Raw genomic sequence first — 22,044 nt, 5'->3', positions numbered from 1 at the left:
GCTAATTGACATGCATGAAGCTTCACCTTCAGTTGGTGTACCGGGAAACACCATACAACCCCGCACACCCGCCCCCTTCACCCCCACCACCACCTGCCCCAATCCCGCGTCCAATCCCCTGTCCCGCTGTTTTGATCATCACGGCTAATTTCTGACTGTAATCTGATTAGGCCGCTGAGCAGCTTTAGCGTCCCGCTGCGCTGTCGTTCTGCGACTCGGGTGACATTGCGACCAGTCCGTGTGGCCGGGTGGTGTCGTTGGCGGGTGGTGGTGGCGGTTGTGGCGGTGCGACCGCTCGGGTGCCGGTTAGTGACTTCTCACCTCCCGCTGTCCGTCATCCTCGGCGCTAAACATGTTCCGAAACCCTTGGATCTCCGGTTACCATGTCAACCATGTGCAGCACTGTGACACAGGTAAGGCCTGGTGGGGACCAGGAGTCCCAACCAAAATTAGCATTAGCAAAAAATGTTGATAAAGAGTTAGAGAGTCCTATTGTGGTGCAGTATTTGTACAAAGTATTCCTGCGCTCGATACTTTAGGACTGGAGGTGACTAGATGTCCTCTTTTCCGCAGATGTGTCCTTGTTTTTGGACTTAAAAAAGCATTAGGCATGGTACAAACTATCAATAACGATGTTGTATTGTATCATGGAACTGTATCGGTAGGCTAGCTTCAAATGTTGATGTTATTATGCAATGTCCCACTGCTTGAAAACTTCTTTTCATGTAAGGCCTGGTGGTTGGTGACCAGGTATACTCTTTTCCGCGAATGTGTCCTTGTTTTCGGACCTAAAAAAGCATAAGCGGTGGGACAAACTATCGATAACAGTGTTGTATCATTATTGTGGTACAGTATCGCTCCGTCAAATGTTAATATTTTTACGGAATATCTCAGTATCTCAAAACCTTGTTTTCAGGTATGGCCTGGTGGTAACCAGGTGACCTCTTTTCCGTGGACGTGTAATCAATTGGGACCTAAATTTGCATCAGTGGAAAATATTGATACAGTGTTGTATCGTATCGTGGTACAGAAGTGACAGACAAGTGTCAAATGTTGATATTTTTACACGAGACCCCAGTGCTCGAAACCTTGTTTTCAGGTAAGGCCTGGTGGCGACCAGTTGTCCTCTTTTCTGTGGATGTGTCATTGTTATGAGACCTAAAAAAGCATTAGCACAAAGTATCAATATTGTGTTGTATCGTATCATGGTACAGTATCGGTAGGCTGGCGTCAAATATTGATATCTTTACATAACATCCCAGTGCTCTAAACCTTGTTTTCAGGTAAGGCCTGAAGGTGACCAGGTGTCTTCTTTTCTGCAGATGTTTCGCTTTCAGCCCTAAAAAAAGGATTAGGAGTGGACAAACTATCGTTCCTTTTTGACTCACGTTACTCTCGCAAGTCGGTCTATACGTCAGTCATGACACACCGCATGTATTATGACCTTTTTTTCCCCCTCTGCAAATGTATTTTTCTGCAGAGAATATTAATAGAAAACCGTCGCCGGCTTAGCTTTCCTCTGGTGGCTCTGAGCTTCCTCAGTTCGTTGGCAGCGTGCAGGAAAGCTGAACTGACTTGACTTGCACGGGGCTTTCCGAGTGGATCGCGCACACATTGCACAAGTCTGGCATGCGAAAAGCATACACGATAAGTTTTGGCAATCAAAGATCATATCATTTTTTTGTCTGCTTGTGTCCTGCCGTAGCTTCAGTGAGGCCAAAAAATAGACCCAAATTTGTTCTGGTGGGGTCTGGAGCGGTAATGCAATCTGTCTGGGACAAAAAGAGAAACAACTTTACAACAGACTGCTGTGCTTGTTGTGGGAGTTGCTACGGACAGCATGTTGAGCGACTGACGCACTAATAAACCAAACAAAACATCGACATCAAACGTTATTCTTGAAAGCTGTTGTTTGTTGTGACTTCTGTCTTATAATCAGTGCTATAACGGCAACCGTTATTTAATCCTCCGTCTTGACAGTTTGCGGCATGACCGTTGTATCATGTTGCAAAGCGACCTGCGAGGAATTCATGCTTGGACACATTTGATTGACTCCCATGTCACTTTCGACATGGTCTTCATCGTTTGAAGGAACTATCCTTATGCATTACAAAAAGCTATAGATTTATAACACGATTGTTTCTTTTTCGAGGTATTTTAAACCAACCAGGGGCAGCAATTTACTAAACTAAATGACGGACCCCTGAAAATTGCTAAAATGAGCCTAAAATGGCCGCTTCCAACAAAGATGGCTGACTGTCTTTTCAGGCATGGCCTTTTGGGACTTTATCATGAGCCTATACTCATGATAGACCTTGCTGTTAAATTTCATATTGCTGAGGGAAACCGGTTCTGTGGGGCAGAATTTTCAAACATTCTGGTTGGCACTATTGAACCAATTTAAAATGCGAGCACTGTTTTATGGTCTTGACTGAGTCTTGTGTCCTGGCAGGATTTGGATCGGAAGCTCTGGGCAAACTTTGCACCTCGACATCATTGCCAACAGAAGCCTTAAGGTAAGGACCCGGAGATAGGGCCAAGGACAGCAACTAGGCTTCACGTAATAAAAAATACTGACAGCGTTCCATTATTTATGATTTGAATGCAACTCGCCAAACCTTGAGCAAACAAAGGTGCACCAGTTGAGTGAAATGACTATACAGACAACCCCATAGCATAATGATAGCATTTTAGTTAATCAGCTAACAACAGCTCACCATTATTTTTAAACTTCATGCTTTGTCACCACGACAGACATATGTTAGCATTGACAGCTTTACATTGTCATGCTTAGTCAGCATGCAATGCTGCAGATGTCTGGAACAGCTAATCCCCAAACACACACACACAAAATCTGCATAGCATTGAAGCCATAATTCCACAAAGCTTCTTTTGCGTCATGTTTACACTGACGCCTGCTTCTTTAAGCAAACCCCATACCCCTTGAGAGGAAACACAAGATCAAGTCGATGCCTAGCGGCTAAGCTCTTTTAATACTATGCATCCTGAGCTAAAAATAGCTGCTTCGTATGAACAAACTAGTCAAAGTTAGAGAACCTTTTGTGCCAGGTTGATAGGGAGTGTGAAGACTCAATGACTTCGTTCTTGACTTGAATCCTGATTGATGTGACACCTTCACCTGGCGTCACACTTTTAAGACAAGCTGATTAACAGTCATTTACAATAAAGACCCCCGTTAAATTAAGTTAAGATGTTAAGTGTGTATTCAGTTTTTTCTTCATTCCCGTTTTTTATTTTTCATTCACATGTTTTGACTTTTAGTTTTCAGAGTGATTTCTCCCTGCGTGACAAGACCGCGCTGGTCAAGAGTGTTTCGGATACGGATGCCAAACTCCTGGTGGTACTTCCAAAGGGTGCGCGTTCGTTTGTTTGTCTTTTTGAGCTGTACATTTTCTCAAAACTGTTTTAACATTCAGTTTCAGAGTTGACGAAATACTTCGAAGGAGGTCTTCCGGCAGATTTCGAGATGAACAGGTATCGACTCCTTAAGCGAGTTACACACGTACCAGTATCTTAACTGATTTTTAAAATGTGAGAGACCCAACACATAACAAGGAAAAAAAATCGGTGTTCTAAAAATGAACAACACTACTGACCCCACTCATAATGATATGTCCACCGACAACCAAGGGTCTCTCATCTTCTAAACCGGGTGTCTGTCGTAGTACCAAGACTGACCTGATGAAAGGCAGCGCATTGCCACAGGCTTTCCAGAAAATAAAGAGTCGTAGTAGAAGAAGGAACTGTTACCATACTGGTAACTACAGTATTTTGTGGTGGCCTTTTTTAATTATGGTGAATAGCTTGTGAGACACGTTGCACAAACACTCAACACAACCTTTTGCTCCTTTATTTGTGTCTGACAACAGGTTGCTTGCTGATTGTCTGTTGTTCCATTTTAGGGAACTCGGCCCAACTCGGTGCTGCCTACACACAAAGATTTGCCGTCATAGATATCGAAAAAAGGTTCAGCATTGATGACTCTCAGCCTGACAGTTTTCATTGCAGATAAGGGATGTAAAATCACAATTAACACGTGCCACACCAACGGATAATCACTCGGGATAATCGTTTCAAGGCATCTTTAAATCCCGGCCTTTGCTGACTTTAATTGGAAGTGAGAGAAAATGCCAAAATTCGACTTGATTATCGATATGTCTGTCCCCCACTTTAGCTGCATCTTCATGTCTTTACTCTATCGAAAGCCTTTGCATTACGTCTCAGGAAGGAGAGGATAGCCCGGCGTCTGGAAGGAATTGAAAGTGATGCTCCACCAGCCCTGCTGCCTGGCGGCTTGGTCGCCAATAGAATGCTTGAGGAGGACCCGCCTCGGTACACTCGGGCCTCAGACCCCTGCGAACCTTGCGTGATGGGTAAGATGACGCTGGACTTTGCTGGACTTTGTTAACCGAAACATCAAAGGGTCTTGGCTTTTTCCGTACTGCAGTGAAGCGCTTCAGTCGAGAGGAACTGGACACTCCCCAGAAACCAGTGACATCTCCGCAACGCCAGGCCAGAGGGGGGGTCAGCCACACGGAGCCGATGTTGGTGTATGTCGACCCTGTGACGTTGTCTGCCTCATCGACGCCTGCTTACGCATCCCCTGACCCCGCCAGTCTGAGTTCCAAGGCCGAGCGCATCGCCCGCTACAAGGCCGAGAGACGGCGACAGCTGTCGGAGCGGTATGGCGTCCTCCTAGACCAGGAAGTGGATATTGATTACGCTCCACGCTTCCGCGCTCGACTCGACCAAGATGCCACTGCTGACAGACACTTGGCCGGAAGGCGAGACAAACTAGAAACAGAGGCGACAGATCATGAATCTGGGGGCCCGTACCGTGCTGGTGTGGGCAGGGTTTACATGACGACTCACCCAGACCCTGCACCCGCAGATTCACCAGTCCCAGTCCACGCAAACCAAGCTCCGGTCCCTACACAAGACAGGAGATACTCAGAGCGGGAAAGAGCCATGAACATGGAAAACTACTGGAGAGGTGGCGCTCAAGAACGCGCGTCTCGACCCAGAGCCCAGGAGCACCACGTGCCTCCACCCCAGCATCATCAGCAGCAGCATCAGCAAAATCCCACTCACCACTACCACATAGACACAACCCATTCAGAGCCGAATCCTAATTTCAGCAGGGACTACAGTGCCGCAGCGGTGCCCAGCTCGCCTCGCAGTGGCCGTCGGGCCTCGCTGCCATCCACCCGCTACGGTATCTCACCTGGGGATTTGTTCATTGAGCAGCAGGCACAGAGCATCCTCAACAGGCAGGGGTGAGTTCACAAAATGTCATGTGGGTGGAGGACTCTCGCTTGGTGTTTTGTTGTTCTGAGTAAAGACCACTTGTCTCAAACATGGTTTCAAAATCTTCCATTGAGGTTACACACAGTCGCCTCTTTCACAGACTCTCTGCAAAAGTTGCTTATCATAGACATAGAGGTGGCATTTATTCTCACAGACCACAATAAAGATATTGTCTCTGTTTTCATACAGATTCCCTCCTTTAGACCAGCATTTCAAATCAAATCAAATAAATCTTTATTAGTATAGCACCTTTCATACATAAAAAATGCAACACAAAGTGCTTTGTAAAAAAATAAAACAAATTACAGTAACACAACAGAAAAAGAAAAGACCCACCCCTCCTACCGCCACGCAAAGACACACACACTCACACACACATACTGTACATACAAACATACACATATGCATACTGTACATACTAACTGTGAGTAGAGTTACATCGCTCTGCACTGAGGAACCTGTTGCGAAAAGGCCAGCGAAAGGCAGCATCCACACACACACAGGTAGCGCTGCCCCAGAGACCACACCAACCCCAACAGACCAGGGTAGACTCCACACTTTTTGCAGAGGGAATCACTGCTTTCGATAATAGGATGCATCACTACATCAGCTTCTGTTGATATAGGAAATAACTGTTGAACAACTTTCAACCCAGAAACGAGTCTCTTCACACCTTGGTCCCGGTCCCCATACCCCCCCCCCCCCCCCCTCCTTGTCACTGTTACCACTCTGATACAAACTGAATCTTATAAGTCATGACTATATTGTCAGAACGGTTAACGATCATGGCAAGAATTATCTATGACAGTTTTACATTGACCGCAGCCTTGCCGTCCTGTCAAAAAGCGACTATTAACACAGACACACAGGGTGATGCTCAGACATTTGTCAGCTGGCTGTCAAGGGATGAAGAAGCAGTAAGAAGGAATAAATAGTCCTTCATTAACTTCTACTGATCATATCACAAGTTATCACCTCAGGCTCAGTGGGTTTGGCTGCTGCAACTGACTCATTCCTTCGTCCTTACATTTACGTTTGTGTTGCCATGGGTAATGTAATGGATTACATTAATCAAACATTGGAGATCTAGAGATGTTTCTACCCCAAACAAGTTTGCAGTTTACTTACCTTACACCAAGATTAAAGTGCTTGACAAGCTAAACCCCCAAGGCTGGTATTTTTCACGCTTACTGACGTCCCTTGTCTATTCCTTTCCCCAAGAATCAGAGTAAGTGCACAGAGGCCTTCTGAGTGGAGCACAGACAGACACCACAGCGTCAGACACAGGACTCAGGAGAACCCGCTTCCGCAGGGCCCAGAACCCGGCCAGCACAGAACTGTTCCTCAACCTCAACCCAGTCCAGGTCACCCTCAGTCTTCTACAGAGTACTACCCTGCCGTTGACCACCAAAATTTACCCATGTCCGCCACCAAACTCCCCGGTCCCCCAGAGTTTCCACCACGAAGGCGAGTAAGCGCTGACCAAATCTACGCCGCCCACAAGGAGGCGAGACTGGAGGCAAGGCTAGAGGCGAGGTTGGAGGCCAGGCAAGCCTCCAAAGAAGAAGTCCACACGGAAGGTCTGCTGAAGAGTCGGAAAGCCGTGTTGCCGTCCGAGATCCGTCGGCGAGAAAAGACGGTGGATGATCCTCCCAGAGGTCAGAGCGAAAACATGGAGTGGCAGAACTACAGCCCGGAACAGAGGAGGATCAGTCGAAGAGTCGAGGAAGACTGGGATGCACCCAGAGAGCGAAGGCGGGAGAGGAACATGGAGAAGATCCGAGAGCGAGGCAGGCACCGTCACTCGGGTCACGACACTCAAGACACTCAAGTGTTTGGACCCGTGCACCGGGAGAATGCCTCAGAAACCATTAGCCATCCAGAGTCACTCATGTTACAGAAAGAAACCAGAAGAAGTGCTGAGGAAGAGCTTCAAAGACAGGATCAGTACGACTCCTTAAGGAAGCCTCAGGAGCCCAAGGAAGAACATGAGCCAAGACAAGAAAGTAGTTTGGAGAGAGTGGAGGAGGCTAAGCAATATGAAGTCTCTGAGTCTCAAAGACAGCAGGAATTGCAGAGAAGCGATTCGGCTGTTTACCTCCGGAAGGGTTCTTCGTTACCTCAGGCCAAGCACAAAAGCACAGAGGCAGGTGGAGGGCCAAAACCCAAGACGCGAACCCGCTCCATGTCGGACATCGGCATCAGCCAGCATTCCGTCACCTTCCGGATGGAGAAGGCCCGGGAGACCTCATCCAGCCCCTCAGGGGCGGCTAATGGGGAGATGGGCACTTTGGACACACGGGTGTCGGTGGCCCAACTGCGACATTCTTACCTGGAAAATGCCAACAGGAAGCCTGAGTTGTAGGTCCGCCGGCATGGGCTCTATTGTGTTCCAGTGCATGACTAACTTTTCAATAGGATGCTACTAAACTCCATATCATATCATACAAGAGCAGTCAGAGAGTGTAGCCCTCCGCCAAGGCGGAATGTTAATACCTGATCCGAGATCCTGAGAAGATCCTGCATAAACTCAACAAATGACAACCTGCTTTGATGGATATAAGTGTCTGAAGGTTAACCTGAATTTCAATTAAAATCAAAGGTGGAATTGAGATCAAATCTGGATTGAACTTTGTTTCATATTGGAGCTTCTGACACTGCATTTACATCGACAAATAATCCAATGAAATTCCTCTTAGCGGAGGTAACAAAGTGAAAGAAAATGTTTTGTGGTAGTGATAGTGGCAATGTGATGGTGATCATTTGAAACCCTAACATCCCAATTTGTTATATTCATAGTTGTCTGTCCACCGCAGGGATGTCATGAACAACTGGAGGATACTCGCTGGTATAAATTCCGGCTTTCTACTGCCGTGCCTTTTTTCAAAATGTTTTTATCAAAATAAAAAAGTCATCAATGTTGGAAACAAACAGAGAAATAAACCATTGAAATTCTCCTAGGCGGATATAAAAAAGTGAGAAAATGAGTGGCAAAAAGCGTGTGCAAAATTTTGGTTGTCTTCCTCTGCATGCTAAGTGTGGCTAACCGCTAACCACGATTAGTCGACTGTATATTTGCATTGTCAACTGAACTTCTACTCTACCTCATTCTTTGTCCTTGACCATTAAAGTGAAGGCAACCAGTCCCCAGCGATGGAGGCGGACCCCACGGTGGGCAGCACCGACTCCCGGGTTGACCGGGCGGCTCGGAGGCCCCGCCGCTACATCACACCAGGGGACGGACGCACGTCCGAGAGGTGTCGGACCCAACCCATCACGTCTGCGGAACGTCTGGAGACCGACAGGTGCCAGGAGGAAGTCCTCACAGGAGATTTTGAGAAACCTCTGGAGTTCCAGTCGTGACTGGATGTTGAACAGATGTTCATGTTTTTTTTCCACAGGTGCCATTACAGTTCAGCACAGCTGCAGGATGTTGAAGGTGACAATTAATTTTACCATGCACCACATTTCTGCAGTTGCAGAAATTTACCCCTGTCGGCCACCGTACCTAACTATAGTTTTAATCCTTAATTTGAAAACCTAACCCCTAATTGAAAATATAATTTAAAACTAATCCAGGCTTGAAATCCCAATTTGAGACCTCAAACTTGGTTGCAAACCCTAACTCTGAAGCCGACTCTTATCTTCAAACTCTAATTTGAAAATCTAACCCTTCATTGAAAACCTAACCTAGGTTTTAAACCCTAATTTTCAACCTTACCCTAGTTTGAAACCCTAACCCAGGTTTGAAAGCCTAATCTGACCCTAATCCTTATTTGAAACCCTAACTTGAAACACGAACCCCGGCTTGAAACCCGTTCTTTTTCCTGTCTCACTTCATAGTGGATGAAGAAAAACTGGACGAGCGAGCCAAGATGAGCGTGGCGGCCAAGCGCTCTCTTTTCAGGGTAACCAATTTAACCTGTATGCACACATCTTCATGTCACGTTTCATCTGAAAGTCGACATTGCCTCTCTTGTTAGGAGTTGGAGAAGACTTCAGAGGGCGGGGTTCCCAAGCCTCGCTCTCGAAATGCCGCCGTCGAACGTCGTCTGAGGAGGGTCCAGGACCGCTCGCACACTCAGCCCGTCACCAGCAAGAAGGTGGTCGATGCCTGCAGGTTTGAATATTTACCATCCACCCCCTGTAACCAGTGGTGGGAAACTAAATATTCCCCATCCAGGGCCTTATTTAAGATCATTTTTTGATGTTGTCGGCTCAAAGAATAATTCGAGGCAAATGCGCTGTGTCTTGCGCAGCCTATAAATCACCATCTTCCGGTCTAATCTGAAAAACCACACACATGGACAGTGTATTTTTTCAGTTGTTATCTTTAGCCAATTATCATTTTTTAAAATCCTTTTTTCAGTGATTTTTTTCCCCCTCCATACAAATGAATAAAATAGCGATACTATTTTGTGTGCCGAATAGTTTTTTAATTTTTCATGTGCCAAGCTTTCAAAAGAACTATAATTGACATAAAAAAAAAATCATTTTTACCTTTTTAATCACCCTGTAAAGTAAATTCAGTACAACGTTCTTTACATTTACTAATATAGTAGTTGAAACAGTACTTCTATTTTCTTTTTCACAAAAGTATCTGTACTCGCGCTACTTAAGTACATAGTGTGCATACTTTTGCCACCTGTGCCTGTGCACCAGCTGTATCTTTTTTCATCAATTTTTTTTTCTCCACTACTAAGTGAGCCTTCTACGTCGTCACTTGCTGTGGGAAGCCAAACCAGCAGTACCACCAGCACCACCAGTTCGACTGTTGTCAGCACTACTGTGACCACGATCAGGTAATGCAACGCAATAGTAAGGACTGGCTTCAAACCCTAATTTGAAAACCATAATTCTTGCTTGAAACCTTAATTTGGAACCCCAACCCTGGCATTAAACGACAATTTGAGACCCCACTTTGGCTTCAAATCCTGATATTAACTTATAACCTTGTTTGAAGCCTTAATTTAACTTGAAACCCTAACTCAAGCTTCCATCCATCCATTTTCTACCGCTTATCCGAGGTCGGGTCGCTGGGGCAGTAGCTTTAGCAGGGACGCCCAGACTTCCCTCTCACCAGCCACTTCATTCAGCTCTTCCGGGGGATCCAGAGTCGTTCCCAGGCCAGCCGAAGGACGTAGTCTCTCCAGCGTGTCCTGGGTCGTCCCCAGGGTCTCCTCCCGGTGAGATGTGCCCGGAACACCTCACCAGGGAGGCTTCCGGCAGGCATCCGAATCAGATGCCCCAGCCAACTCATCTGGCTCCTCTCGATGTGGAGGAACAGCGGCTCTACTCTGAGATCCTCCCGGATGACCGAGCTTCTCACCCTATCTCTAAGGGAGAGCCCGGACACCCTGCGGAGAAAACTCATTTCGGCCGCTTGTATCCGGGATCTTGTTCTTTCGGTCATGACCCACAGCTCGTGACCATAGGTGAGGGTAGGAACGTAGATCGACCGGTAAATCGAGAGCTTCGCCTTTCAGCTTAGCTCCTTCTTTACCACAACAGATCGATACAAAGTCCGCATCACTGCAGACGCTGCACCGATCCGCCTGTCAATCTCCCGTTCCATTCTTCCCTCACTCGTGAACAAGACCCCGAGATACTTGAACTCCTCCACTTGGGGCAGGATCTCATCCCCGACCTGGAGAGGACACACCACCCTTTTCCGACTGAGGACCATGTTCTCAGATTTGGAGGTGCTGATTCTCATCCCAGCCGCTTCACACTCGGCTGCGAACTGCTCCAGTGAGAGTTGGAGATCACGGCTTGATGGACCCAACAGAACCACATCATCTGCAAAAAGAAGAGATGCAATACTGAGGCCACCAAACCGGACCCCCTCTACGTCTCGGCTGCGCCTTGAAATTCTGTCCATAAGAGTTATGAACAGAATCGGTGACAAAGGGCAGCCTTGGCGGAGTCCAACCCTCACCGGAAACGAGTCCGACTTACTGCCGGATATGGGGACCAAACTCTGACTCCACTGTTCCGTGGCCAGGACGAAAACCACACTGCTCCTCCTGAATCTGAGATCCGACTTCCTGACGGACCCTCCTCTCCAGCACCCCTGAATAGACCTTACCAGGGAGGCTGACGAGTGTGATCCCCCTGTAGTTGGAACACACCCTCCGGTCCCCCTTCTTAAAAAGGGGAACCACCACCCCAGTCTGCCAATCCAGAGGATGTCCATGCAATGTTGCAGAGGCTGAAGCAAAAACTCGGGCATGGGAGGAGTTCGGTGAGGCCATGGAGAAAGACTTCGCCCGGAGTTCCTAAAGCTGCCACCAAAGCTGCACACACGCCTCAACTCTAGCTTGAAACACAAATTTGAAAATATCACCCTAGCTTTAAAAACTAATTAGAAACCTCACCTTGGCTTCAAACCCTTATTTGAAACCCTAAGAACAAAAACAACTCTTGGTGTAACCAGTGTTTACGATAGTACTATAGAAAATATTGCCACGTAAGCAATAATAGTAATAGTATAAAAATAATATTTTTAGTGAGTTGATATTTTTTTAAATGAAGGATTTCACTCTGTGTAGCCCCTTGGTGGTCCCTCCCAGTTTCCCCCTCGTGAGGGTCTTGGTGCACCTTATACGGGAAGGAAGCTGCTGTTTACCCAATAGTTCACCATTGATGATCCCCAGCATTTCCGCCAGCAGCATTCTTCGCATTCTTACAAGGTTGTAAATTCCACATGTGAGAAATTGGGCACCAGAAACAGACAAACGGTTCCCATCTTCCAAAAAGCTCACGACACTTTTCACACACTTTTCAGCGAATGATTGTGATGTCCAACTTTATATGACATACAGTATATCATAAACGACTGGATGTTGCATCCATTGGGATACATTTGTATTTGAAACCCTAACCCTTTTTTATAAGCCTAACCGTGACTTTGAACCCAAACTTGAAACCTTAACCTTCGCTTCAAACTCAAATTTGAAACCCTCACCCTCCTGGCTTGAAACCATAATTTGCAATGCTGACCCAGGCTTTAAACCCTACCTTGAAACCTCAGCTCTTCTTTTAAACCTTAACTGTTGTTTGAAACCCTAACCTTTGCTTCAAACTGTAATTTGAAACGCCAGCTCTTGTTTGAAGCCCTAACCTTAAACTCTATCCCTTTCTTGAAAGCCCGTTTCACTTCTTAATTAGACTAATTAAAAATAATAATAATTCTTTGTGTTTTGTTGTTCAGCTTTACATGCGGTAACTGGATTCTGCCCACTGCGAGACTATGGTTGTCTACCAATATGCATTTCTAGTTCCTTGAGATTTGGAAAACACATTTAAAGCATTTTTTTTTGGTGTTAAGCTTCCAATTCGTGCAAAATACTTTGACTGTGGTCTCCATTTTTAGCATCCAAGCAACGGCAGGTATCCAGGAGAAGGTCCAGGAGACTCAGGACGATGAAACCCTCAAAGTGGAGGGCGACGACCTATCCACGCTCAGCTTGGTCGAAAAGATGGCCCTTTTCAATCGGCTCGCCCATCCCGCGGACGAAGCGGCGCCGAAGGGTGACACCTCCCGCCAGCGTCGCGCTCTCGCCCGCTTTCAGACACAGCCCATTACCCAGGGTGAAGTGGAGCAGGTACTTTGTCGATACATTATATACATGACTCACAAAAAGTAGGGACATTGGGTTTTGAAGTGAAATTTCAGATGAATAAAGTCAAATTACGTTGACCTGTAAAGCTTACAATGCATTTTACGCTCATGCAGTTTTCACCCAAAAGCCCAATATGGCCAACTTTTAACTCTAACTTTTATACTGCACATAATGTTATATTATATTCCATAAATAGCAGCTGGTGTCCTCACAGGTAACTGAGCCTCCGGTCGGCTCCTCAGTCGACCATTTTGAGTCCAAGCAGGAAGAACATGTAAGATCCTTGAAGCTGATTGGATGCACTTGAATGAGCTTTTTATCAACAGCATCTTGTCTCGATTTGGATTGAGCTGGCCTCGTTGTTAGCCAGAACAAGTGCCGAGCGTGAGTTGTCATACAACACACAGCAGAAGTGTTGTCATGTGACTTGCTCTCGTAAAATTTGTTCACGTTGTTGCCTCTGTGAGTTGCTGGTTTAGTGCATAACAAGCATGAGGTGTCCTATTAGGGATATGGTGCATGTTAGTGGCAGTAGATGACCCAATATCTTTGTCCAGACTCCACTTTTTACTTACTGTAGGTGTCCCAATACTTTTGTACAAACACCCACATTTTCTCCATGTTTTTACCTATTGTAGGAGTTGTAGGAATATTTTTCTCCAAACTCCAAATTTTCATTTCCTGTGTCCCAGTACTTTTCCCCAAACTCCACATTTATTTCTTCCAGGAAGTGTCCCAATACTTTTTTTTCAAAACTTCACTTTTTACATCTCGTAGGTGTCCCAGAACTTTTGTCCAATCTCTACTTTTTCACCTGTTGTAGGGATCCAAACTATTTTATTTTTTTCATGTTTTGAACAGTTTTCTCCGGGCACTCCGGTTTCCTCCCACATCCCAAAAACATGCATTAATTGGAGACTCTAAATTCCCCACAGGCATGACTGTGACTGCGAATGGTTGTTTGTTTCTATGTGCCCTGCGATTGGCTGGCAACCAGTTCAGGGTGTACCCCGCCTCCTGCCCGATGACAGCTGGGATAGGCTCCAGCACGCCCGCGACCCTAGTGAGGAGAAGCGGCTCAGAAAATGGATTGATGGAAGTTTTGAACATGCAAATGACATATGTCTCGTCGCCGATAGCAACATTTTAAAACAACACCATTAAAAACAAAAACAAGCAAGCAAAAAGCATAATCATCCATATTCGAAAAGGAGTGACAAGAAGCTGTGCTTTTCATCTCAATACTGTGTCAATACTTATGAATTATGATAGTTTTTTTATTTGTTGTTTTTATTTATTGATTGATTTATTTATTTTATTCATAGGTAAAACACAGCAGCCAAGTCAAACTGGAACCCCTCCCAGCCCCTGTGGTCCGCTCTGTGGCAATCACCCCCTCCCAAGCCTCTGTTACCTTGGTAACCGTGACGCCTGGTTGCAGCAGCATCACCTACGAGGGGAGCTCCACCCCCCAACAACAATCGTTCGGCAATACTGTGGACCACCAGGAGAGGGCATTGCGGTACCTATCCATGAACCAGAGCGCAGGGGACACGGGCCACCCCGACCTCCTCCCCGACAGCTCGGAGCGACCGGGGATTCTCCTTGTTCCGACCCCCTCTTCCGGCATTCTTCGCTGGCAGCAGGAGGAGGAGCATCCTGGCCTGAGAGCCGTCAGAAATACCAGGGAGGAAAACGCGGAGGAAGGAGGAGGCGGAGGAGGAGGAGGCAGCCATCACCTGGAAGAAGAGGCAGAAGAGGAAAGCCGCACCCGGAGCCAAGAAGGACTCTCAGGTAGGAGACTAGATCAGTGTGTGGACATTATCCTCATTGTGCTCCCACGCATCATTGCTCGCCAAGCACACACTTTCCTTAGCAGGGGGGTGAAGGAGAGGAGGGGAGGAGAGACACATCTCATTTATATTCCGCTGTGCCGCGTGGATCCCTTTGTCCCCAAAGAGATGGAGGTAGCAACACGTTTTATCCTTAAGATGACTAGTCGTGGTCAGTCAAATTCTTCATACTCATCAGCGGTTGACTTGGGGATCCAAGGACACAATAGAAGTGTTAATCGTCGGTTATCTCACCGATGTTTTACGATCCGTCTACTATTAAAAGGGTAATCAGTCACTTGAATCAGCGTTACTGGGTCAGAGTAACTGCCGCCGAAGCTGATCAGCTCCATACAAGATGCCAACATTTTGAACATTCATGCATCCATTCGCCAAGGTATGGATGCATAACTAAGGTGGTAGGGTTAGCGTTTGATGTTATGGTTAGCCATTAAGGGTTAGAGACTTTGACATGGTTTAACAGGTTCAGACACATGCAGTATTTTGTGTATTATGTTTTCAGAACTACAGGATCGCCCAGCGTCACTGAGACCTGTGATAACCAAAGTGTCCTCCACGACAACATCTCACGTGTCAGTAGTCCAGCAGACCCATCCTGTCATCCAGCCTCCCCCATCTCCGCCCAAACCCTTCCTGCTTCAGACCCCCGCAGAGCCCCTAAAGCCCCAGGTGTACATCCAGTCATCCCAGTCCCCACCGACGTATCCCAAACCGTTCACTCAACCCCAGCAGAGCCAGGCCAAACCTCAGGAACTTCTCCCCAAGCCTTACATTCATCCGGGCCCCCAGGTGCCTCCGCCGACGCCACCAAAACCTCAGGGCTTCCACCAGGTGCTGGTCAAGTCTCAATCGCTCCTACTGGAGCACAGCGACGACTACAACAGACTCAGCGTCCATCAGGGTGATCTGCTGTCCTCCACGGGTTCTGCAGACCGGCTTCCTTACGGCATGTCCAGCAAACAGATGTCCATCAAAGAGAGGTGAGGTGATGCATGTTATACAGTAGTTCAAAATGCGCTGATTGTCGTCATGCGAGGACTGAGGGCCTGTGATCTATTAGAATAAGGTTTCTCTATTGGTCTCACCCTGTCACCAAGAGTTTCACATCAGAACCCACTTTAAGATAGGTCTTTGTTTGGGGGTTGTGTTTAGGGTTACTGGTTAGGGATATTTTTAGGTATGTATTAGAGGCTAGTATTAAGGTTAGGGTTATGTTTCAAATGTATTTTGGGTCAGGGTGAATGTCCAGTGTTGCTGTCTGTTACCCACCAGTTGAGAATGACTTTATCAGACACTTGAGCTCCATTTGCTTCTATGCGTCCACACTCACTAGGGAAACGTGATGACACACTTTCTCATCTCCACCGGCCTCCCGATATCAACGCTCCTCGTTCACTTGTGCGTGATGTGACCTGAATTATCACCCTTGAGTGACAATGTTATAAGGGGGGGCTGGTCACAAACGCGGCCCAGATGCAAATGGACCGTAATGGCTTTTTTTTTTGTCTGTGAGACGCTACCCTCGATAGGTAATGCTTCATGTCGCATATTTTCAAAGTGTTTTGCGTTTGTGTCAGAGTGGCCTTGCTGAAGCAGAGCGGCAAGGAGGACTGGAGGAACCGGATCAACAAGAAACAGGAAGTGGCAAAGGTGGTGTCCACTGAGCAGCTTCAGCAGCGGGAGGCGGAGCCGACACATCAGACCAAGGTACAGCATCAACACACCGTGACAACCAAGACCTCATAGCACGCATTTGTCACTACATTACATATTTCCTGCCACTATAAATTTGCGGCATGATAAACCCCCTGAACAAGACAACCCTCCCAGAATGTTGCCCCCTCTCTTACCACCCCTCGTGTCCTCCCTGCCCCGTCCCTTCCCTCAGGAGGAAGAGATGGTCGTCCACGAACATTCTGCAGTATGTATGTCAGAGCAGCTGTGGGTAAGGCCCGCTTCTCAACCAGTCACCTTTGAGCGGCAGCCGCGTTGTCCAATCATGTTTGTAGCTGGAATGCACCTCCTTTGCCTGCTGTGTGGAGCACTGGCATGGATTTGGGGAACAGAGGCCAACGCAATTTTGACAACTTTGCAACTGTCAACAACTTCACTTGCCCTTTTCCTGACTTTTTCCCACTTTTTCACAACGTAGGATGGGCGGTTGAAGTGGACCGTAGTTTTTGGAAAATTCAGCCCCTGAAGCCAGTTACACTTGGCAACACAAAATTGAGTAGCAATGTCTATTATGAGTCGACCCAGAAAAATGGTCTCAAGAAGCCGTGGCTGAAAAGACACAGGAAGTTTGAAGGTTTTGGTTTAAAAGTACAATTTTTTGGGGTCTTTTTGTCAATTTTCAGGGCTCCTTCAATGTTTAACGCCTCCTTCAGATTGTTTTCTGATTGCTACCAAATTTGAACCGTGCTATAACTATAACGTAATCTGGACAGTAGTAGTTGAATGACTTCAGATTTTTTTTGTAGTCAACGCCCACGTAATGATAGTCGAGTCAACGTCGTTTCATCGATGACGTCATTATTATTCTTTCACTTGTCAACTCACTGTGCACACTACTGTTTGCCTTCAGCCTCCAAATACAAGCTCACTCTTGAGTACTCTAATTCCGACTGTCTGTCAGTGAAGGTGTTTGAGTGTGATTCGTGATTAAATGAGTGAGTCAGGGGGTGGTTTGTGCCGTGTGTCTGTGGGTACAGGATGAAGGGTTGAGCGAAACACTAGTTGTTTGTTTTATTTGGGGGAGGAGGCCTTGCGCCAATCATAAGTATACCCATAACAAAGTCGCAAGGCCCTATGCCTGAAAAAAAACACCAGAAGCTGGCTATTTTTAAAAAATTCATCGCCAAAGTCAGTTTCCTTAGCAACATGAAATTTGGTAGGCATGTCTATCATAAGTACACCGACAACAGTCCTAATAACCCATGTCTGAAAAGACACAGGAAGGCTAACATTTTGGTTTAAAATTGACATAAAACACAAAACTACGTACTGACATGCATGCTCATGCATCCTTTCCCTCCATCCTTCCTCTTCCCTCCACTCATCCTTCCACCTCTCCATCCTCAGGAGCCTGTCTTCTCCTCCACTTTCTCTCCTCCTTTCTCCCTCGGACAAAAGTGTCAGTACATTGACCATCACGCTCAGGTAAGCATGGCGGTGCCTCTGATTTGTCGCGCTTGGTGTGAAGCCTTTTTTTTTTTGGGTGGAGATTAGATCCTGGAGAGATGATGAACGCCATCATGCTTGACTGGATTTTCTGCTTGGTTTGGTGCTGTTCCTGTGCAAGTGACTGCTCTTAACGGAGAGGTGACACACTTGTTTAGGGTTTAGAGTTAGGGATATTTTTAAGTGTTAAGGTAAGGTTTAAGATTTGGTGTTGGGTTTCGGTGGGTTAGGGTTAGGAATTAGGGTTGGGGGTAGGGTCAGGCATTTGCGTTAGTGTTCGGATCTTTACAACAAACTTGTAGTAAAGTACCAAGGCACCATTGCCAAAAACAGTAAAAGGTGTGCTTCATGCTTTGAATGGGACACAGTAGTGCTATCTGGTGGAAAAATGTTAAGATTTAAACAACTGAAAGGCACAAATGTCCTTAGGATCTACTGTAATTAAGGAATTTGCGATCTAGGTTTTGCTATAACCCCATCAAAGAACCCATTCCAAACAAACCCCTCCAAAGCTAAAAGTGACCGTTACAGCCATCAACAAATATTAATCAACCCACGTCTTTGTTGTTGTTTCAGGTTCAACTGGGTGGAAAGGACAAGGAGGCCAAGATGACCATCGAGGAGAGAAAGCAGATGATTTCCATGCGAGAGGACGCCTGGAAGAGCAAAGGCAAGGGTGTGGCCAATGACTCCGGGCAGTACACCGTGGCAGCGCGTATGGTCAAGAAAGGTTGGCATAAAATGATGATTTGGTCTTTGGACTTGGTTAAGCAGCAAATGGCTCACCACCATGGGTGCCCATCTCATTCCATGTAGCTGTTAACAATTGTGTGTTTGTGATCACAATGCTTGTAAGAGGTCCCAACTTGTCAAATTTGTTTTTGGCAGGACTTGCCGCCTCCTCCTCAGTCATTGGGCCAATCCTCTCGCCCGTCCCCACCAAACTTAAGAGCGGCGCAGCGATTGTTGGAAAACCTCAGGGGGGTGCGTTTTAATTTTCCCCCGTGCCTTTCTGCTCAAAACAATGTAATATGTTGCATAAACTGATCTTGAAGGGTATCTCTCCTTTGTATGTAGACATTGAAGCCAGAGCAGACATGGAGTCAGATAAAAAGCTGGACAAGTTGGAGACCTTCTTGGGACGCCTCAACAGTAAAGGTAAACTTCGTACCGTGCTGGCAGCGAAGCAAACCACTTAGTTAGTTAGTAGAGAGGACAGCAGTGGAACAGATTCTCCAAGTCCTGATTTGTTATTTTTTTTATTAAACAAACCAGACAGGGACTTCAGATTGTTTGGCCATAGCGTGCATAATTTTCTTCATGATCGGCTGTCTATAACGTTCCGCCTTGTTGTGTCCATCAGTGTCCGAGCTGCAGGAGAGCACCCTGACAGTCACCGAGAAGGCAGTGAAGGAGGTTATGAAGCTGGACGATGAGATCTTCTCCAACTTCTACGGCCGCGTGGCTGAACTCCCCCACGTGCCCTCACGCATTGAGCTCAGCGAAGACTTCGACGCCATATTCGGCTCGCAGCAGGGCTCCGGGAGGCTGACGTCGGCAATGGTACGGCATAAGCGCTCCGTACGTCCGTCCAGGAATGTGCAGGCCTCCCGCAACCCCGTCAAGATGCTGGCTGCCCGCCAGGATATACGACACGAGTACACTGAGCAGAGGCTCAACGTGGCTCAGCTAGAAAGCAAGAGGATGTCTTCCGACAAGAGTGAGTGCATGGATGACACACTGTTAACGTTATTACATTATTATTCCTCATTTCTCAATGAAAAGTTAGTTAGTTAGTTGGTGAATTAGTACAGTTAGTAACTGAAGTTGTTACAGTTAATGCAGTTGGTGTAGTTAGTTATTGGAGTTGGTTAGTTAAGTTAGTAGTTAATTACTGCAGTTAGTACAACTACAGTTACTTACTGCAGGTAGTGTTAGGGTGTGTAAAAACGCTGATAGTGAATCCCAAAGGAAATGAACACCACTAAGCAGTTTTTACAGTATTTATTTGAACCAAAAGAGCATGCAAGAGGAAGTGTGAGGAAAATATTGGTAACAAAAAGCAACGTGACAAAACAAGCTTATTATTGTCAGTTGTCTGCTTATCAGTGGTTCTATTCTGAATTGCAGTGATTAAAAGCTCGGAATATTCCGACGCGGCTCTGGCGGGTCTGGCCAGTAAGGAGAACTACAGCACCGTGAGTTTGCGCAGTGTCAATGTCTCGGAGACGCCCACGTCCAACAACAGCGCCCTCCCATACACGAACCTCATGCTGCTGCACGTCAAAGGTAAGGTCCTCACCCGAGGCGTCCACCCAGGCTTCTGCCTCACTTGCAATGTTCTCTTGCAGGCCGTCGCCACGTTCAGACCAGACTAGTCGAGCCCAGAGCCTCGTCACTGAACAGTGGGGATTGTTTCCTACTGGTGACGACAAAGCACTGTTTTGTGTGGATTGGAGAGTTCTCCAATGTCATTGAGAGGGCCAAGGTGATCTGTATTTATACAATAGATTATTACTTGTAACTCATCATTATTACAAGCATTATATTGAAAATTGATGGAGGTTTTTTTTTTTTTTGTAGGCTATGGATCTAGCTATGTTCATCCAGACCAAGAAAGACTTGGGCTGCAGGGCAACCAAGGTACGGACCATAGAGGAATGCGTCCACGTGCAGAGTCCAGATTCACAAGAGTTTTGGACTATCCTCGGGGGACAGAGTGCCTACCAATGTAGGAAATAATTCACGTTTTTAGTTACAAATGGGGAAAAAGGTTGACACACTTCCTGTCTGGTTGATCAGGTGCCGGCCCACCGGAGGAAGATGACCGTTTTGAGAACGCCATCGTAGAGACCAACTGCATATTTCGCCTGCTGGATGATAAACTGATGCCTGATGATGAGGAATGGGGGAAGGTCCCTCATTCCTCCCTGCTGTCATCCAAAGAGGTCAGTCTCAGTGCTCCCAAAACACCATGTACATCCCTTTTCAGTCAAATGTCAATACGTTAAAGCATATCAGGACCATGTTTTAATTTGTTGAAGTTCCAATGTGGCTTTTGGTCTGCGCGCCAGGTGCTGGTGTTGGACTTCGGTAGCGAGATGTACGTGTGGCATGGCAAAGAGGTGACACTGGCCCAGAGGAAGGTGGCTTTCCAGCTGGCCAAACACCTCTGGAACGGCACCTTTGACTATACCTGTTGCGACATCAACCCTCTAGACCCTGGAAGCTGCAACAGCCGAATACCAAGGTACCCATCACTGGATTATTGATGACCGCTTTAAAATCTCTGGCGACGGACACTTAGATAGTCATTATGAGTATGGTATGTTTAATACAATGAACACCAAAAAGAGCTGCTGGTGAACCTTACAAGCTTGCTTCAAGAATAGATCACTGCTTTAGTTTGATACTATAAAACTGTGGTCTACGAACACATAACCTACCAAAACCCAACAATCACTTACCCTAAGAAAATACAAAGATCTAACCTTCTCCAGAAACAAAAAGTAATTCCTACGATTGCCAAAATTGTTTGGTGTTACTTTCTGTAAAATCTGACTGAATGGAGTCATGGAAGATCTGGTTTGGAACTATCAACCAAAGTCTATAAATACATGTCCTACAGAAAACCTAGCCTCTGCTTTTCACCCCCCTCCCCCCAAACACACAAAAAAAGAAAAAAAACACTTATCCTTGGGAGAAAAACATACCTGGTATAGAAGAGAAATCCAATTCCCACTAACCTCTAAATAGTGGGTTGTCACTCTGTAAGATCTGACTGAATGTAGTCCTGAAAGATCTGGTTTGGTACCAAGTACTATGGTCCATGAATACATAACCTGTTAAAACCCAAGTGTCAGCTTTTCATCTTAAACAACACTTGGCAAAGAGAACCTGAGGAGAACCTAAACATACCTGTTATGGAAAATAAATCCAAGTCTTACCAACCCCCCATAATGTAGACGAAAATTGAATAGATGTCTTGAAGAGTTGGTTTGGTACTGTAGACTGTGGTCTCTATCAAAACCCCAAGTTTCTAATTGCTCTTTTAGCGT

At 46.3% G+C, this 22,044-nt stretch overlaps 1 protein-coding gene across 9 annotated transcripts in view; it reads left to right on the top strand.

Annotated features, from left to right (window-relative positions):
* Positions 1 to 22,044, top strand: part of LOC133489503 (supervillin-like) — a 34,308-nt gene that overhangs the window by 3,800 nt on the left and 8,464 nt on the right. The window contains exons 1-27 of one of the 9 annotated variants that reach the window (XR_009791940.1): positions 200 to 413; positions 2,453 to 2,516; positions 3,283 to 3,374; positions 3,438 to 3,495; positions 4,246 to 4,394; positions 4,469 to 5,297; positions 6,550 to 7,689; positions 8,460 to 8,633; positions 8,730 to 8,767; positions 9,172 to 9,236; positions 9,312 to 9,448; positions 10,032 to 10,130; positions 12,704 to 12,935; positions 14,279 to 14,747; positions 15,309 to 15,786; positions 16,384 to 16,513; positions 16,695 to 16,751; positions 17,888 to 17,965; positions 18,563 to 18,716; positions 18,875 to 18,970; positions 19,064 to 19,144; positions 19,350 to 19,706; positions 20,117 to 20,275; positions 20,338 to 20,474; positions 20,570 to 20,717; positions 20,789 to 20,934; positions 21,061 to 21,236. Coding sequence is in view for 8 of the 9 variants with exons in the window: in XM_061798650.1 (XP_061654634.1) it covers positions 353 to 413; positions 2,453 to 2,516; positions 3,283 to 3,374; positions 3,438 to 3,495; positions 4,246 to 4,394; positions 4,469 to 5,297; positions 6,550 to 7,689; positions 8,460 to 8,633; positions 8,730 to 8,767; positions 9,172 to 9,236; positions 9,312 to 9,448; positions 10,032 to 10,130; positions 12,704 to 12,935; positions 14,279 to 14,747; positions 15,309 to 15,786; positions 16,384 to 16,513; positions 16,695 to 16,751; positions 17,888 to 17,965; positions 18,563 to 18,716; positions 18,875 to 18,970; positions 19,064 to 19,144; positions 19,350 to 19,706; positions 20,117 to 20,275; positions 20,338 to 20,474; positions 20,570 to 20,717; positions 20,789 to 20,934; positions 21,061 to 21,236 (5,804 nt within the window). In the remaining variant the exon portion in view is untranslated. Of the gene's footprint in view, positions 1 to 199; positions 414 to 1,035; positions 1,100 to 2,452; positions 2,517 to 3,282; positions 3,496 to 4,245; positions 4,395 to 4,468; positions 5,298 to 6,549; positions 7,690 to 8,459; positions 8,634 to 8,729; positions 8,768 to 9,171; positions 9,237 to 9,311; positions 9,449 to 10,031; positions 10,131 to 12,703; positions 12,936 to 14,278; positions 14,748 to 15,308; positions 15,787 to 16,383; positions 16,514 to 16,694; positions 16,752 to 17,887; positions 17,966 to 18,562; positions 18,717 to 18,874; positions 18,971 to 19,063; positions 19,145 to 19,349; positions 19,707 to 20,116; positions 20,276 to 20,337; positions 20,475 to 20,569; positions 20,718 to 20,788; positions 20,935 to 21,060; positions 21,237 to 22,044 lie in introns of those variants that run through there. The other 8 variants (XM_061798650.1, XM_061798648.1, XM_061798649.1 and 5 more) reach the window with 8 other exon arrangements.

Source organism: Phyllopteryx taeniolatus, chromosome 14 (assembly GCF_024500385.1).
Source record: "Phyllopteryx taeniolatus isolate TA_2022b chromosome 14, UOR_Ptae_1.2, whole genome shotgun sequence".
Classification (NCBI taxonomy): Eukaryota; Metazoa; Chordata; class Actinopteri; order Syngnathiformes; family Syngnathidae; genus Phyllopteryx; species Phyllopteryx taeniolatus.
This window is presented reverse-complemented; position numbering and strand designations above follow the sequence as displayed.